General features: G+C 34.4%; 1 protein-coding gene across 20 annotated transcripts in view; it reads left to right on the top strand.

Annotated features, from left to right (window-relative positions):
- Positions 1-5339: 5339 nt before the first annotated feature.
- The window catches only part of LOC121315860 (eyes absent homolog 4), a 97855-nt gene continuing 83159 nt past the window's right edge, over positions 5340-20035 (top strand). For 12 of the 20 annotated variants that reach the window (XM_041250386.1, XM_041250387.1, XM_041250382.1 and 9 more), the window contains exons 1-2: positions 5341-5697; positions 11434-11508. In XM_041250386.1, coding sequence (XP_041106320.1) covers positions 11479-11508 — 30 coding nt within the window. In that variant the 5' untranslated portion in view covers positions 5341-5697; positions 11434-11478. Of the gene's footprint in view, positions 5698-11032; positions 11101-11433; positions 11509-20035 lie in introns of all 20 variants that reach the window. The other 8 variants (XM_041250375.1, XM_041250372.1, XM_041250368.1 and 5 more) reach the window with 2 other exon arrangements.

Raw genomic sequence — 20035 nt, 5'->3', positions numbered from 1 at the left:
TTAACATTATTTCCCTAGAATGTTTTGTTGACTGACTGCACCTCCAATTGCACAAATTTCGAAAACGTATGACTTTGTGGATCACAAAGAAGTCAGCAGAGCTGGTCTGCCATGTAACAGCGCTCATTCTCACATGGGGTTTTTAGTTCACGCCACTCCTGGAGGAGTCTCCTTTCTGCTGGCTCAACAGAACTCTTCCTAGTGGAGCTTGCCCACAATATACTCTGAAGCTCTTCCACCTCATTAATTGCAGTGAATACCTTCTTGTAGGCTATTTGCCTTCCAGCACTTTGGGAGAACCAATTGAACCAATTGTAAGTCTCCTTAATTAAACAAATCAAAAAATGTATTTTTTGAGTAAAGTGAAGTTAAAGCTATATCTGTTATGATATAGCTTTTAAATTTCCCGTTACCCGCTTCTGAAAGCTGTCAACAGATGTTATCATTGATGACGCGTGCGATCAGCAGTAACTGTATTTACTGCACGTGCCGCAGAACAGGACAGTGCTCAGAAAATATCATTTTTCATAATAATTACGTATTGTCATAATTTCGTAATGTTGTCATTTTCTTCAAAAGACCTTGGGCAAATGTGAAATCTACTTCAAAAGTTTGATGCGTTTTTTTAACATGGCGAAAACCAGCACAAACTAATAAAATTCCTTACGCCTCCATCGACTGTACACTGAAAAATAGTCTGCCGAGCTCTTTGTATATACCACAATGTTTTGCGCTCAGTGAGACAGAACTAAGGCGTAGTCGAGTATCTTGTTAAACAGAATATCTTTGACTACACTTTCTTTTTTTTTTTTTTTTTTTTTTAATCATAGTGCGATGTGTCGTACTACAGATTCCCTTGTCGCATTGCAGCCTGGGTGAATTACGAGTATTGCACTACTGTGCTGTGTCCTTACATTGTCTGCCAAACTGAGCCTGTAGATATAGATAAACACATTTATTAAAACCAAACTCATTTTCAAAGTTACGGACATTTCTGACTTACGAGTAACGTCCATTGCCAAGGTGTTTTTAACTCCTAGGTTCTACTGTATATCCATTTATATTATAAGCATAGATCAGGTTAGGTTATTAGTAACTTGTCAACTTGCTCCTGCCTCGCCTAACAATTGCATTTTATTTGCTTATGAATAGACACATTTTTTATATGTATTTGGTAACTTTAATGAGGTATTTGCAAAAAAGACACATTTCATAACATATACAAAATTCAATAGAGTTGTTTCTGCTGCCAAGTCACGTAACAACAAAATAGCCATAAAATAGTTACATGCAGCCTGTTCAAATAATGTATTGAGTCTTATGGTCATGGTACTTATTGCATCCCTCACTTCAACAATAAACAAATAAAACCATCTGTCAAATAGTTTAGTTTAGCAGGTTAAACTCAGTTTTATGGGATCATTGCATTTGGCAACACATGCTCCCTTAAAACATGTGCACATGCCAGTTTAGCTGGCTTTATGAACGCAGAAAGTCATGTATAACTAATCCAAATTCTATTGACTTTGTATAAGCACATAGAGTGTAACAAATAGGGTTACATTAAATAAAGATCAAGAAAATTGCCTTCATGAGTGAGCATTGGATGATTTAGTTAAACAATATCCACACAGTAAACATAATACAAAAGTATACACCAGATAGTTACTCTGTGCCACCTCAATTTCTGTATGTGTTGATTGTCAGCTGTGGCAGAAGTACTAAAGTACTAAAGAGCAACTGGGCATGGGTTTGGGATATATCATTTATCTTAACTGAAGTATTCTTGTTTTAATTTTTCTATTTCAGGCATCATACCCAAATAACTTTTTAAAACACACAAGTTAAAAGCGCACTTCAGTGTGGTAGTTCTCATTGATTATTATGGGAAGAGTGTTGCAGAGACAGGTTAATGGTTACATTTTGGTGTACCAGCTATACTTAGAAAGAAGACATATCTGAGAGCTCTATTGAGGCCACTGTGGTGCTTTAAACTCACCAAGATGTGAAACAATAAATGACATATAAAATGAATCTAAGCAAGAATACCTTAGTTAAGAAAACTGTGATCTGCCACTGTTTAGATAATGAAGATTAAGGTCTGTAATGCAAACTTGTTGTTTTTCTTTTTGTTTTCCAAATATAGTATTTTAGACACTTTTCTTTTTTGTTTAAACCTGTGCTGTTTAAATGTTTTCACTATTGTTGGGGTCAAATCATTTACCATTTTTGTTTTTGTATTTGTAATTGGATACAGTCCTGAACACGTAAAAATAAGGGGTGTAATCCAAATTCTGTTAGGCAGCAGTCCATACCACTAATGGGAGACATTTTATTTACATTTGGCTTTCACAGTTTTGAGATGCAGTAACTAGAAAATGCTGGCTCATATTTTAGAGCATTCCAAAGAAAATGCCCTGCAGAATTTTAAACAAATGCCATAAAGGTATAAAAATCCTGTAATTTCAAAACCAATGTGTGCATTCAGCAAGACATTATATAAAGCTACAATATTTCAGAGGTTCAATGTGATAAAAGATGGAAGTTTTCCTACACATTTTCTCCAAAACTGTTGCTTAAACATATACAGAGCTTCTGATTTTCTGTTTTATCCGATAAAATCGGATAAAACACCCCTGATACAAAAAAACTCCAACGTGTGGAAAGCTCAGGACAGTAAGTAAATACAAGTAGCTTTCAAGGTGGGAGAAAGCAGAAATTATAGAATTATGGGTAATTGGAATATGCAAATTTCAGCATTACAAGATCCAATCAAATCGCTTCTCACTAGTTGGAGAATAGTTACACTGCACTGATGAGCCCCAAACAGGGCGAAACATGTATGCAGTTACTGTACTTTGACTTTTAAAATGCTGTGAATGTAGATGCCTTTAAAGCTACTTTTGAGAAAGTTGCTAGAATTTTACTAAGAATTATATTAAGTTAGTATGCATAGTTGGACCTTGGCCTGGACCATATCAAAACTTTGACCCTCTGGTACTGATGGTGGCTTTTTTGGTTTTCAGGTGGTTATTCTTCTGCCCTCGAGGGAACCCGCCATCAATACTGGGTTTGCAAATTTGTGATAAGCGGGTAGGTCAAAGTTTTGATTTGGTCCAGTCCATGGTCTGGGTTAAATAAAAGTTATGTTAACCTCATATCTACCTATACTGTAGCTGTAGTAGTGTTTTCTAAGAAAGGTCCCAAATAAGATTTCTTTCAGATAATTCCATTTAGAGAAAATTTGAATATATCCCTCTCTATCAAAATGGCACTTTATAGTACTTGTGATAGTTTATTCTGGTACTGGCTTATTTATATTGTTATATTTGCAGATATACATGCTGAAGAAAAACTGATTACATTTAACACAAGTAACTTTTATTTTGAACTGTGCTTACCGGTTATACTGCAGGTGTTAGTTTAAAATTTTAGTGCATACCATAGTGTGGGCAGTATTTCATTCTCAGTTGGTTCAGTTAAGCACACCATAGGGTTGATGTATTTTGATCATAAAATGAGAGCAGAGGGCTGCAGATCGTGTTTGGGTTTTACGCTCCAGGACTCTGAGATGGCTATTGTTCCTCACAGGGGGTAATAATATACTGTTTAACAATATTTTTTACAACCAAAATGTTAGCAAATAGTAGGCATCAAATCAGTCATGCCACCCAGTAAAGTTTAAGGACTGTACAATCCTTTGATATTAAATACCAGCGATAAACCAGCTACTGGTATAGTTGTAGTTATGATCAGCAATTCAAAATGCAATAAATGCAACCCTATATTTATCCAAAATAGAGAGCTGATCCTTCAATCAGAGAGTCATCTTCTATCCAATATAATCTATTCAATCAACCTGTGTCTTCCCAACCACCTGTAAATCTTAAGAGACAGAATGGTTGCCCATGTCCTGCCAGTCCCAATAAGAGTGAGGCTGAATGCAGGGCCGGCATCAGGGAGGGTACAAGGGACGCAACTGCACCCGGGCCCAACTTTAATGACTGAATGTAAAACATAGGCATCGTAGGAAGGTAGTGTTGGCGGACTGTCAATCAAAACACAAGCCCGCAATTCACAGCTAACAGATTGTCTATCTGGAGGCAGACACAGAGCCAGCACTCTGGCAATAGGGCAGTGTTGTTATGGTCATGTGACTGCTCTGCTGGCAACCAATGGATATTAAAAATTCAGTATTTAAAAAAAAAAAAATTGTTAAATGTGTTCATAGAATTTTTTTTTTTTGCTTATGAGTTGTATTGAATTTATTTGTACTCTGGGCTAAGTTTTGATGCAGACGTGTTTTTTTTTTTTTTTTTTTTTTATAGAAATTAGTTCATGCTAACTTTTGTACTTGATAACATTAATTTAGAAATCCAGTCATGCCTATGATTAATACACTAATGTTTTTGCGACTAATTTGAAGCTATTAGTATGTTTCAATATTAACCAAATCAAGTTACAGGTATTAGCCATTGATTAATCTTGTTACATAATTGATTTATCAATGTTTGGATATATACTGTTATTTGACAGATTAGTGTTTTGTTGGTGGGGGCTCCCAAGTGGCACATACAGCACAGGCACTCCGCATAGAGTACAGGATGCGCCCCATAGTCTGGACGTTGCCAGTTTAAGTCCAGGCTATTCCATAATGACCCTGGACAGGAGCTCCCAGTGAGAAGTGCACAATTTTTTATTTATTTTTTTTTTGGGGGGGGGGGGGGGGGACCAGGGCCCAGTAAATCCTAGCTCTGGCTCTGGATGAATGCAAGACTTAATACTCTTCATGTGAATATTGGATATGTTGTTAGTCATACAGACAGAGAAACAGCCTCAGTTTGCTCAGAGTTTACTGCATGAATTAATATTTTCCTGAAACAGGTTTTACCCAGCTAAGACAACTGGATGTGTGTTGCTTATTTTTAGGGTTATTTGTAGTAGCAGTCTTAGTGGTAGTTGTAGTAGTAGTTTTTTTTAATTTTACTGCAAGTTTGGTTTCTGTCTCCTCTGCTAAGGTGAAGCTGTGTTAAATGTCATAAATAGCTCCCCCACACTCCTGCTCCCTCTACCTGGACCATAATTAATATGCAACCATTTGTGTTACAAGCTCAGCAGTTACTTTACAGGTCTGCTGGTGAGTTAAGCATATCGATATTCATGTAGTTTTCAATCTGGAGGTTGTAATCCAGGATCAAAATCAACAGCCTTGATGACTCTAGCCTACTCAACTATTAATAATACATTACATTTGGAATCCCCAGCCCTTCCCTGTGTTCCCGGTTTGTGGTTGAGATTCAGCCAAGTGTGTGCCACATTATGGCACCTACTGCGCATGCGCTGGGGTCTCTGCTTCAGGCTGCTGCTGCGCTTGAGTTCGGGTACTGTTGAGCAAATGAACTGCCTTACATAGTGCAATATTTCGACACACTTTGTTTTTATTGATGAACTTCTTAAGAGAAGAAAATACCGTCCAGACTGGTATTTTTATTTTATTTAGTGTAACATCTCTGGTAAGGTTTTCAAAGAGAACCGAGGTAAGCGGTGGAAATCTGACAGCGCTAGAAAAAGTATAGTAGTGCACATGTGCATTTGCGTATTTAAATACGGAATAAATAAATAAACCGAGAGAGTAAAAACAGGACCCACGTTTTGTTGAAAGATCTGGAAACTGGGTGCTATTGCTCCAACAACAGGGTATGTATTTTTTGTGTTTAACGTGTTATTGACCTGCTTTCAGAATGTCGTACAAATTAATATGCACGTTGAAATTAATTCAGAAGTTTTGAGAATTATTAGTCAGAAGACGTAGTAAAGCGAGCCACAGTGTCTTCGCAAGGTGGGTGTCTATTTCAAAGTACAGATTCAAACACAATTTCTAATACAGCAAAAATACAAGAGTGTGTGATCTGTGCAAGGCATCAGTTGGTAGGAAGCGGCAATGCAGCCAGAGGGGCTAACTAGTTTGACGAAGTTATAGCACTTTTTTCAGTTCCTTTCTAGTGTGTAACTACTTTTCCTCAGTTATCAGGACTGGAAAAGAAAATTGCTTGTGAGCTAGAATAGATTCTTAATTTGTATTGTATTTGAAGACGAGTTTCATAAAGTCAGCACACAAGTTGGCTTCTTTATAACTTGTAACGCTACATTCTATATTTTATAATCCTATTTTATGACAAGGACATTTTTATTGTATTTTTAAGATTTATAAGATTAAAAAAAAATTAAAAATCCATATAAATAATAAATTGCGCCATTGCGCTATTACTGACGTTTGAAATGAATTTATTTCGACTGTTTTTCATGTCAATGCGATTTACATATGTGGACAAATTCAATATTGAATCTGTAAAACTACAGCAGGCTATTTTCTTTCCTGTGTAACGACTGAAAATTATTTTATGCTGTAGATTTGTGCAGTATACACATTTATTCATGTTGTATTTGTTTTAGGTCCCATTTAGAATTTGTTGTGTTATATTACATACCGCATTATCATATGTTATCTGCTATTTTCATATTGGGACCGTTTTATTTTTTTTAATATCGATTTTTAAATTGTAGTTATTACGCTCTTAATTAAACTGCAGGTAAGACCACTAAAATAATAATGGACCTCAACGCGTAGTAATTGGATGTTTATTTTGAGAATTTATATAAATAAATAAATAAACAAACAAGGATTGTGTTTTGATTTTAGCCGTTCCACGTGGAGTTTGTGTTTATATTTGATATGTTAGGAGGGAGCAGGTTTCAGACACGACTAAGTTCCCTCTGTTCAGCTTCAATGGGCTCTGGCTAATAGCCTGTCTTTCTGGCTGTCATTACAGACACTTCGAAAATCTGATAATTAAAAAAAACATGCCGGTTGTATTTCAAATTAAGGACTCATACTTAACAGGTTTTTTTTGTTTTTTGTTTTGTTTTGTTTTGTTTTGTTTTAGAATACACTGGTTTCAGTGGACTGCCAGACGGCAATGTTGCTACAAAACAGTGACGGTTTTTGTTTTGTTTTGTTTTAGTGTACAACGGGAACATATACAGGGTGCTTTGTTGTACCTAATGAAATTAGTTTTTTTTTTTTTTTTTTTTTTTTTTTTTTTTTGTGCGCATTGTATTAATTTCACCTGGTGAAAGACAATTATTATTTAAACATGAATATATGACAGAAATGTAGTTAGTTTTGTTTGCTCAATAAGTGTGACAATGCTTGCATTATCTAGGCATGGCATATCTGTACACGCTGTTGCTTGTGTGTATGCTTTTGTATTGTATTTAATGCAAGCACATCTTTAGTTCACTCGTTTTAAAAATCATACGTTTGTCTTCGTCTTTGCTAAATATTACAATGTACACGCTAATGAAAACTAAGATGGGATACACGAATTAATTAATGAATACATTTAGTTAAATTAGATTTCAACAACGTATTTTTAAAACTATTTGTTGATGAAATATAAATGTTTATTATTATTATTCTTTGAGGTATAGCCTGCTGTTCAAGTGACGCTCTTGAAAACGTCAAGATATATCCCAAGACTTACTGAACTATATATATATATATATCTATATATATATATATATATATATATAAAATGTGTGTGTCGGTCCAGTTCAGATTGGGATACATCTATGATGTTATATAATATATATATATATATATATATATATATATATATATATTAACGCAGGCAAGCCCATTAGGGTAATCGACCCCAGGCAATCCACACACAGGCGGTGTGGGCGGGCACGAACCCGTGCTTGGGACCTCGGCTATGCCGACACCGAGGAAACTGTACAAAAAGAGCGGCTCCTTTGCAAGGAGCGGATAGCGGGCTTATGTCTTGTGGAGTGATGATACCTCACGACCAGCCCTGCTGCCTCCTTCCTCGTGTTCGCTACTATGATATATATATATATATATATATTATATATATATAATATATAATATATATATATATTTACTATATACTTATGTAATGGGGAATGTCCATAATTGCTACACTGTAAACATAACAACAACAACAAGAAGAATCATATTGTTTGTGTGCAAGTTCTTGGTTAAATATAATGAAAACATATTTTGGCAAACAGAAAACAAAATGCAAGTCCACTAAATGTTATGTTTAGATGTTTTTGTAATTGACTTGGAGGTATTTATTATATAAAATAGCACGCAGTTATCATAATGGATCATAAGGGTTAGGATAAACTCCATATGCATAGCATGGCCTTGTTTTTAAATGTACATCCGCTGTCTTGGCTATTAGATTAGCTGGGTAAGAAAAGCTAATTTAATAATACATAAGGGCTAAGGTTGTTAAGCTTTACGCAAAAACATTTTTCAAACAAACATTACAATTGCTTAACTTAGCATTACAATAAATTACACAATATTTATAGGCAACTTGGAACAGGTGTTTGGAACATGGTATAAATATGACATTTTAATCATTTATATCTTAAAAATAAATGCTATTGCATAGTTGCGGTTAAGTTATGCAGGTGTCTAAATAGGTGTTTCATGTATAGCCATTGCTTGGCACAAATAAATAGTCAAAGGACTACATTTGACTTTTTTTACACAGATGAAGAGATATAGCACAGTATTTGTATTTTTAAAAGGCCTTCAGTTCACTGTAAATTAGATTAAACTGCTACCTGTTAGGCATAGAAACGCTAGCAGTAGCTTTGCATTTACCAATATCCACACCTGAATTATTTCAGTTAGGCACCTAAATAAAATGGTATTAATCATGCTGTTCTCAGTGTTTCAGGAATAGAATGTGTTTATTTTACATAGTTCATGCAGCTGTTCTCCTTGGTAGGGCTGCTAAAGTACTTAAAACCTAAGTTTAGGTTGTGCCTTGGTAGTAAATGTTTGAAATGTCAGGCTGGCAAAAGGAATAAGATATCGGGTAATTTTGGCAAAGACTGCTTTTTTTAATTGATTTTGGATTACTAAGGTGTCTTAAGCTTAGCAAAAAGTGTAAAGATATGATTGAACTGTCTCTTAATTGCATTTGGTATCTTTAGCACTCATGTTACATTGTAGACAATTCATTGGCTGTAGAGGGTATTTGTACCTATTCAAAATATGCGGTGTGCTAATGTGACAGAAGAAATAGACCTGCATAGTAATATTGTTAAATTGTTGTATCAGCTATTCAAAAAACAAAATAATTAGATTAAACAGAAAAGATGTATAATAGTTGGAATATTATTTCATTTTCTAAACAATACTTGGTATTTTAAGAAAATAAGGTACATGTTTAGCGTTGTTTAGACTTTCAGTTTTGTCAAGTCTGACTTCATCGTCACTAAGTTGCTGCCGTATACAAATTATGTTACCACCAGATCTGCTAACTAGATTTCAATGCATAATTGCCAGTAAACGATACAATAAAATAATTCTAAGCATGCATCTTTTTTAAAGAGATTAGCCTTTGATTGCTCTTCAGCAAGGTTAAAAATTAAGCAAAAGAAAATGAATATTAATTATGTCTTTCTAGCCAGATATAATATTTCTCTGTCATCAGTTTAAAATTAGCTGTAAACCTGGTGTAGAAATTAAGGCTTGCATTGGAAGATAATAAGTTGGTTACATGCATCTGTATAGTTATTTTTACAGTTAACTGTGATGTTACCGACTTTAGATTTTAAAAATAACAGAAATGAACACAAATTTCAGCATAGTTCTGATAGCTAAATTAACCCTATTATTACAATGTTAACATGTGGCTCCTGGTCATGTTAAGAAATCATGTAATGATTACTCGTTTGCACATTTACTTTATATATATATATCATATATATATATATATATTATATATTCATATATATCATATATATCATAGATATAATATATATATATATATTATAATAAAATCAGTGCTCCACCGCCAGCCTTGGAAAGTGCTCACTGACCTCTTTTAGTCTACCACTAAAGAGATTGACACTTGAAACCGACTCAGTTATTGGCAGTGATCAGATAACATGAGATAGCCATGTTGATATTACTTGAACTAATTTTCATTGTGCTCAATACCATGTGAACTGTTAAACTTTCAGAAAAGTTACACTGTAGATTACCTTGAGTCACAAATAATAAATAAATTAACAAGATTGTGTCATAATTGAGCTGGTTTTAAATGTATAATGTAATTGTATTTCAATATTTTCTTTTTTTTTTAACTTTTCCAATTTTTTAATAAAAACAATTAACTGCTTATGAAGAAGAATCCTAGATGTTATCTGGTCAGCATCCATCAAGTTGTTGCATCCTGCAAAACTTATTTTTGAATACATGTGATTCAGTGGTGCTGAATGGATAGCACCTGAATCTGCTAATTTCTAAAAGTGTTATATTGGATCTACATTCAATTTGGCACTGATGCAGAAAATAGTTTTTAATCTATGTACCAATAATTTAGTTTTAGGCTTTTGAAGTAGTCTTTTTATCTGACATTTTCTCAGGTGTCTGTTCTGTGTTAGTTGATAAATGTCAAGGCCTCAGCTGCAGCTTCTGGTGTTGCTATGGGGTACTTCTTAAAAACTTAGCAGATATATAATTCAGATGAACATGATTGTGAAGAGGCTAATCACAAAGGTTGCTATAGTTACAAAGTTTTTAATCTCAGACAGCATTTGTTTTTCCTGGAGATACTGCTGTAGTTGTTCACTTAACACAGTTCCAATCCAACAGGTGACATTTGATACAGCACTGACACTACTCATTTTCTTCTTGGGTTTAAAACAGATTGTTAATTTTATGGCATTGTTAGACTCCAAATATGTGTCAGCAGTATTTACAAGTAGATTTCATATGTTCTAATAGCTGGCATAATTACAGCACCAGTATATAAAGAGATGTGTGTTACAGGTAAAGAAGAGAATGGTGTTTTTAAAAGGAAAATCATTTCAGACATAAATTATTATTGCTATATCCCCATTCCTATACAGATAAACAACATCAGCATGTTGATTTTATTTGAAATGACAAAGCTAGTGTTTATCATATTGCCCATTCTAGGAGCACTCTGACTGTTTCACATAATTCTGAAGGAATGTGCCAGGGCCTCAGAGAAGGACTATAATAAGGTAATTGAATAAGAACCTTTTTCTCCTGGACTCCTAATGGGAAGGAGGTTACCATTAAACACGTATTAAGTGTTTCTTGCTTGATGTTCTGCAACCATCTTTCTCCCAGGAGTTACATTGTTGTCTGTCTAAACAGCTGCTTCCATTAACCTTGCATGGCTTACGTATTTGTTTTCTTAAATCTGTTCCCTTTTTCTGTAAGCATTAGGTGGAGATGTGATACTCAAAACATATTACTTATTTCCATTCCACAAAGCAAAGGTAAATGTTGTGGAGGCTCCTCGGCCCAGTATTGCTCTGCAGTTAATGGGTTTATTTTTCCTTCCTTTTTAGAATTCTGCTTGGATAACTGATCAAGACAGGAAGCTCAAAAGCTCCATGGAAGACCCTCACAATTTGAATGAACAAGTAAGTGCAAATTTGATTCACTTCATGTTTGTTATAAACATGTACAGTACAATATGCTTCATGGGATCGTGGTAATAGACCATCCAATATAATGGGCTGAATTTAAACCTGACTCCATTTTGTGGTAGAAGAATATTATTCTAACTGCATTACCTTTAAGAAACAACAAAACATGTTTAGCATGCAGGCTGTATTGCATAAAATAGTGGTTTTGTCAATAATTTCATAATAATCACTTGATCAAGCAATTGTTCTAAATGTGAGCACATTTTACAATTCATTTGTCCAGTATTGTGTACATGCATTGTTTTTTTATGTAGGGACATTTCCCCATAGCAGTACCTGCGAGTTCAAGATCATTCTTTCAAGTAAGGTGCAGCTGCTTCCGATTTAGCTTGGCATGTGTTTCTGAGAACCCCTCGAGGCAAATGCCATTTGGTTTTAAGTGTCATTGGGAGGTTGTGTCCCCTTCCTATAAGAGGAAAGGTCATGTAGCTTTGGTCTCTATTTTTTTCTTATTGGACTTTTTTTTTCATTATCTTAATAAATGTTACTGTTACCTTACCTTTAAAGTCAATAAAACATGAATATCTCAATTTCAACAGCCCTGACATAAATAAGTGAAACCCTAGCCAAACACAAATCCAAATCCTAACTACATATTCCTCTCTAAGGCTGACAGTCCGGGAGTAATATAACGGAGGGTACTCTGTTCACATGACTCAATGGGAAAATTCTCAGAAGGTTGTTATGCCAAAAGCAGTTGTAATATTTAAAATTACTCCTGATTTAGTATTCCCAGTAGGTTATAGGTATTCATAAGGTTAAATGTGAAGATTTACCAAAAACTCTTAATATTTTTATGTTTTAAATAATGATCAAATCGAATCACAACGGATATATCATCTTAACTGTATAGCGTATATTTTATTATTTTTATGTATTTCCACATAATGGTTAACAAATGTAATTAGCGATGCTAGAACCCATAGGCCTATGTGCTTATGTTATTCAAGTAGCTTTCTTGTATGGCTATCTGTAATATCAAGCGCTGACATTTATCACTTACTGCTTTGAACATGGATGAACACAGACACTTCCGGCATTTGAGCATGATAATTCTTCAGGAAGAGGATAAATAGTAGACTTTTAAGTATGCAAATAGGTCATCATTATTAAGCTAACAACGCAACAAATCATCCTTTGGTTTGCCTAAAAAGTTGTGCTACTCACTATAAATATCTGTAAGAACCTGTGATCAACCCTCCATTTACAAACAGGCTAGCAAGTGAGATAAAGGTGTAGATCAAATCTAAAACTAAGGTGGATGCATGTTCTGAGAAGCTGCGAGAATTCTGCAGCTTTCCATTCAGCTCTTTCTTTTATGCAGCATCAAATCAAAAAGGATTTTAAAAAAAAAAAAAATAATATCTATATATATATATATATATATATATATATATATATATATATATATATATATATATATATATAACCTTATAGGCCATATAGGTACTGCAGGTTGTATTGATTTTTTTATTCTTAATTCATTCTATTATATTTTACATCATGTTTGTGTTGCTGACTCAGGTGTTAAATACAACAGTTTTTTTTTTTTTTTTTTAAGGTTTGTTTTGTTGTTTTCTTTTTTTCCTATATTTAAGTTTTGTGCAAAAAAAGAATAGAAAAAATAATAACTTTTTTTTGCTGCACTTCACTCAACAGTGGCTTAAGATGCAAATATAGCCTTGGAATGTACCAATATTGAATGAATAAATAAATAATCTATAAACTCTAAAGTATATCTATGAACACTAAATTATTATCTCAGCTGAACATATTTGTAGCTTTCCCTATGAGTCATACAGTGTGCTTCTTTATAGGGGTAGCTACAGTAAAATACTGTACCTAGAAACACTATAAATGAAAAACCATTTGAACACTTGAGAAATTATATTACAGTATATAAAACAGGAGTACTGTACAAGCATACCCTGTAATTAAAGGATTGCATTAATTTAAATTTTACTCTCCGTTATGTAAACAAGTATTTTATTGCAGATGTATCGCATGTATAGGCAGTATACTTAATACACATTTCACGGGACTTGATGCCAGATTGCGCAGTCAGATTTACAAATCATGCCAGATTACATAATTGTCAGGTTTCAGATTGCAGAGGGTATCACACAATTTTGTTCAATAAGGATTTGGTCAAGACCCCAGAGGATGCCAGTATGTAGAGGGGCAGGATTAGATTAGGTTTTACTGTGTGTTTGGTTACTGTCTCTGTAAATAATAAACATGCAATAAAAATGAATGTATTTTCTTAAAAGCTGCAAAATCCCCTTTGTGTGATGCCTTTTTTGTGTTGAAAAAACTGGAGTTTTGTTTTCCTTTTTGTGAATTTTACTTCCTTTGTTGTTTTTCAGTGTTTCAGTATTAGTAATGTATGCCCTGCAAGCGCCAGTTCATGTTCAAGGATAGATGCTGTTGTAAGGGCGTGATGAACTTTGGGAGATTTTTTAATTTTCACTGAGGTGAATACCAGTAGCTACTTTGCCGTTACAGTACATGCTAAATAAGTGATACAAGGATAATCTCAACAGTATAGTTTGGACATACATGATGGACACAATAGAAATTTAACTTTAAAAATATAATTATGCAAAGAACTTTGCTTGGTACAAAGGAAAAGTGAGGAGGTCTGGGTAGTGGGTAATATGTTCAGTGCTACCCCGTGCCTTCAAAAGAGTCCATTATTAAAAGCATGCGTATTAATTAGGAACTTTACGGTATAAAACAGAAGAAGCTAGCAGAGCTTTTACACAGTAGCCATTTGGCCATAAAACTGATTGAAACAAGGATGTCATCAGTGGACCACTTAAAGAGTGTTTTAGGACCACCCTCAATTATCTCTAGTGTTTATCTATGAACCAGTGGCTTGATTGATTTATTATTTGATTTTTAATTTTTTTGCTTTTGTATTCTCAAGATTAACTTTGAACTGCTTTTTTTATATATATATATATATATATATATATATATATATATATATATATATATATATATATATATATATATATATACAGTACCAGTCAAAAGTTTGAGTACACCTGCTTGAAACCAGGTTTTTCATGATTATCTATGCTTTTAACTGTACAATCTTGTCTCTAAACACTTAATATTCCATTATGTGATATGTTTACTTATATAAGCTGATAACCATAAGTGAATTGCATTCAAAAATCTTATTTTTAAATGAAAATGTAAATCTTGTCAATTTCAATGAAATGATCACCCAAAGCAAGGGTATTTCAGTCTGAAGCCCAAGTCAGTTAAAAGACTGAAATGTGCATAACATGGTGTTAGAACAATGGCCTAAGTATACAAGTGTCTTTGTCAGCTGTTCTATGAGTTAACTAGCATGTTACCTAATTAACCTTTTGTCACAAATTATTGTTAACAGGTGAGGGTCCATGCTTACTATAAATATAGGTAGCGTAGCCACAAGTTTGTCATTCCTGAATGTAAGGGAGCAGAAAATGGCAAATTAGGCTCAGTTAAGCAAAGTCTGTAATTTCTTTAAGAAATAAAGGTCAATCTTTAATATAAATCGCAAGAACTTTGAAAGTGTCTGTAACTGCTGTGGCCAAGAACATCAAACGATTTGGAGAAACTGGCACTCATGAGGACCAAACAAGGTCAGGTAGGCCAAAGGTGACCTCAGAATCAGAAAAGTTCATTCGAGTCACAAGTCTGCGAAACCGGCGATTAACTGCCCCTGAAATACAAGCTCAGCTGAATGCTACTAGAAGTCCAGATGTCTGAACATCAACTGTTCAGATGAGATTGCGTGAAGCTCGCCTAATTGGAAGAATTGCTGCAAAGAAACCTTTGTTAGGACTGCAGAGTAAGAGGAAGAGACTTGCCTGGGCTAAAAAACACAGAAACTGAACATTTGAGGAGTGGAAGTCTGTCTTATGGAGCGATGAGTCAAAATTTGAAATATTTGGGTCCAACCACCGAGTATTTGAAAGATGCAGAGAGGGTGAGCGCATGAGTTCTGCATGTGTGGTTCCCACTGTCAAGCATAGAGGAGGCAGTGTCATGGTCTGGGGTTGCTTTGCTGGTGACAGAGTTGGTGATCTTTACCAAGTCCATGGCAAGCTCAACCAGCATGACTATCATAGCATACTTCAGAGGCATTCCATTCCATCAGGATTACGGCTAGTTGGGCAGTCCTTCATTCTTCAGCTAGATAATGACCCAAAACACACCTCAAAGTTGTGCAAGAACTATCTGGATAAGAAGGAAAATGAAGGACAACTCAATCTAATGACCTGGCCTGCCCAGTCTCCAGACCTCAATCCTATAGAACTTGTATGGGACGAACTGGACAGAAGAGTCAAAGCAAAGCTACCCACAAGTGCCCTACATCTCTGGGAAAAACTTTCGACTGTATATATATATATATATATATATATATATATATATATATATAGATATCTGTAGATTTATATAGGATATATATATATATATATATATATATATATATCTATCTATATATAATATATATATATATATATAACTAGTAACATTTTTACATTTTTCAAAAAAGGCTTTCTGAAAATAAGTCCATGTTGGGTTAAAACCTGAATTAAATCAAAGGCAGATCCATTTTTTTCTGCTGGTAGGACAAAAGTATGACAAAAGTACACTTTGCATACTGTATTACACGTGAAAGATTTCCGATAAAAAAATAAATCTGATCCTTAGTTTTGCGTGAAAATGTTCCAGTTTAAATACATCCCCCCATTATAAATGCATTTTAGTTTGTTTAAAGATCAGTCTGTATTGTTAGAGAAAAAATTGGCTGCTAACTCACAAGTTTAGAATTTCAAAGAGATTCACAAAGAACGGGTGTAATTTAATTCCAGAGACCTGTTTTATATAATGACAGAGATATTTAGAATGGTTCATGCCAACCTAGAAAGTAACAATGGTTTTAAGTAGGGCAAGAACTATTAAATGCAGTGTTTTTAATGCAGGCTAGGGAAATCCAATCCAGGTTACAAACTGTTGCTGGCTAGGTTAAATATTTAAATTCTGTTGTCTTACTGTGAGCTTGTCTCATGCTGTGGAGAGGGTGGGGGTTGCAAACCTTTAGATTGTTTGTTTGTTTTTTCTTTCATTCACAATATTTTTCTAAAAAGAACCATTTGTGTTAAAAGCGTTTAATAGACAGAGTTGCCTCAGTAGCTCATTAAGGCCACAAAGACCATCAGAACATAAATTATCTCAGGATATTGACATTTCTAATTCAAGATTACAAGACCAATTATTTAATTTTAAATAATGTCTTATGAAGTTGTAACAATGTATTCCCACAGTATCTGGTCACAGTCCTTTAGAATTGTAGGTGATGTTTTTTTTTTCTTTCAGATTTGCTAATGGCCTATTAAAGTTTTGAGAATTTAGCCCTTTGTGTTTTCTGCTTTACATTGCTCAACTGAGCCTTTCACAAATGACTGCTGAAGAAGATGGTATAGACCTTGTAAATTTTATTCAAAAATCAAAAGAAAATTGATTCTATATCAAACTGATGAAATAAATGTAAACCAAATACTTCTAGATAAGTAATAGATTAGTGTCTGACAATCAATGTATTAATTATATATTAATTCACACTGCCAAAATAGGTTGTCTTAATGTATCTTTAAGTGGTACTTAAGAATGTGTAGATTGCAAATGATGGGAAAAGCCTAATTTAGTTTATGGTCTTGGTGCAGGAGTACAGCAGTAAAAATGGCAATGCCCCGGGTGAGAGCAAAATAATTTTCCAATTGGCTTTTAAAACACTTAATGCAGAAGTTAATTGCCATTGATTGGTGCTCAATTGTAAACTGAGGGAATGACAGCTTTTCTTGTTTTGAAATCAACACGTCAGAGAATGGATTTATTGAATACCTGCCAATAAGTACTTCTTAAAAGTGATTCCGAGCACTAGTATGAGTAAGAGCATACCCCTAATTTCTGGCTTATTCATATTCATATTCAATTTCTGCTTATTCAGCATAGGATGACAGCTGTGGACTCGTCCATATTCCACCTCCCTCTGTTATGCCTTGCTTCAGTGCCTGGTTGATTGATTGGTAAAAATGCAAGGATTTTGCTGAAGGCCCGGTGACCCACCTATAACATGCACTTTGGTTCCTTAGCATTCAAAACTTGCTGTTCTCCCTTCATTATAGTAACACAGTTTTGTTAGGTTTGTCATTCTGTTATAAATATATCACTTGTAGCCCAACTGTGCAGTGTGAAGAAAATACTGTTTTGTTGCCCTCGGTACCTGTAAATGCAATGCAGCATTACCTAACATCTTTAGATGGTTAAACAAAGCTATATAGTGAGGAGGGTTGGGAATGTTCATATTTGCTTGCATTCTTTGTCTTTCTAGGATTCCTATGGTATTGAGAGGCCTCGCAGGATAAACGTAATATGATTTTGCTATTGTTCACAGCTTTTATTCAGAGAAGAGATTTTATTTGTTTTCAAAGAACCAGGATTATTGTAATTTGTATAATGTTGTATATGACACAGACATATCACCTTTCTATCCCATACATCTGCATTTCAAAACTCTTTACAAATATACATAGCACATTCTAAAGCTTTTTATTTTTTTTAGAGTGGGTTGGGCTGTGTACTCGCTGCGGGTAATACCCTAACATTGGAAAGTGTTACAAAGTGGCATAAAGATTCCTAGGTAGAGGGGGAAATGTGACAGAATTCTACTACCGGTTAAATCTGAATTTCTACTTGGAGTATAATGGTATATGTTCTGATTGGGTGGATTTATTTAACACTACGTGGTATTAAAAATATAATTTATAACTATTAAATGACTCAGGCCCAGATTTATAAAAGGATTGCACATTTTTTACGACTGTAAAAGGGGCGCTGAGTGTTCTGAATTCTTGGATGGGATTTATAAAACACACGCAATGGCATAAACACAGAATTAATACGTGATTTGTAGGGGTAATGTCTCTGTGTGCTTTAGCCCTTGATGCATATGTAATTCTATATATGCATATGTAATTCTGGGGCGTTTATGAGTGAAACTGCTAAAATTGGGAGAGGATTTTGCAAATGAGGCCTATTAAATATTCTGTCTAATTTATTAAAGCTGCCGGTAATTGCGGGTATTTGCGTGATTATTTTAAGAACTTAAAAGCAGGAGTTAATTTGCTGCAGTCAGACAGTAGGCTATATAAAAGGCAAGGTGATGTGCGAGACTTGTCTGCAGTAAGAAGGATACATTGTTTTCAAGGACAAAGAAACATTTAATAACATTTTGGAAAGAGCTCATTTTTTCCCTTCTCATCAAGTCAGTTTGTAAATTATGGTTTATAATACCAGTACCATATTGTTTTGCAAACTCCAAGTTTCAATGCATGTTTCATAGCTTACATGACAAAACAGAAAGTCTACAAACAGAGAATATAGAATCCATGTAAAAAAAAGGTTCTTAGACACACCTAAAAAGGTCTCCCCACTGCTTCTTAGAGTGTAGGCATTATTAAAAGAACGGTATTCCGAGGCGCACGAAAGAAAAAGTATCAGTTAGTTTGTAGCCAGAGCAAGTACAGTTTTTTTACCATATATATCATACAGATACGCTTTAAAATCATACATCAATCAATCATAGTAAGAAATATAGACAAACATAAGAAATGGGTGAGTTTTAAGTGCATAAGACTTTACGAAGATAGGATATAAGTAGTTAAACTGAAGACTGTTCGTATGCAGCTGTATTGTTGCTGAACATATTGCTGTACAACAATGGAAGGATTATCCACCCGTTTGACTGCTGTGGATGTAAGTAAGTAAAACATATTGTTTCTGAAGTTTGAAAAGTCTGTATGCCTGGAATTATTCTATACAAAATAAGAAGTTGAATTAGTACGCGAATTACAGCAACTGGGTGATGTTTCTTAATGTATAAGCAACCTACTACAAACTCTGAAGTGGTACATTTCTTTATTAAGAAGCCAACTCACATTCCATGTTTTATTAATTTGTCCTGGTGATGTACTTCGAGCTTGTAACACATCTTCATGTGTTACAAGTACTGCTTGAACCAAAATCTCCACTTCCATATTGGTAAATTTCAGTTTTCACTTCTGAGCATCCTCATCACCATGGCTAGTACCAGGTTGAGGTCTTTGTGTGCCATTCATTTTCTTTTGGAATGTGTAGCCTACACACGCAGGGTGAACCCAAACTCACTATTTATTTTGAGTGTGTAATTCTCCACTGCTAATTGCAGTGAGGGGTATTTAAACTGGTTGATTGCGGAATCACCTGCTTTACCTAATTAATCTTATGAAATAGGTCGTTATTTTGATGCTGAGTGGGGCCGTACTGAACACGCACGTTTCTTTTAGTATTTCTAGATTGTAAACGTAAACATTTTGGATCATTCTTTATTTTAAGAGGCACTTTATTAGTTTGCAACTAT

This window comes from Polyodon spathula, chromosome 5 (genome assembly GCF_017654505.1).
Source record: "Polyodon spathula isolate WHYD16114869_AA chromosome 5, ASM1765450v1, whole genome shotgun sequence".
Taxonomy (NCBI): domain Eukaryota; kingdom Metazoa; phylum Chordata; class Actinopteri; order Acipenseriformes; family Polyodontidae; genus Polyodon; species Polyodon spathula.
Note: the sequence above shows the minus strand (reverse complement) of the source record. Positions and strands in the feature narration are given on the sequence as shown.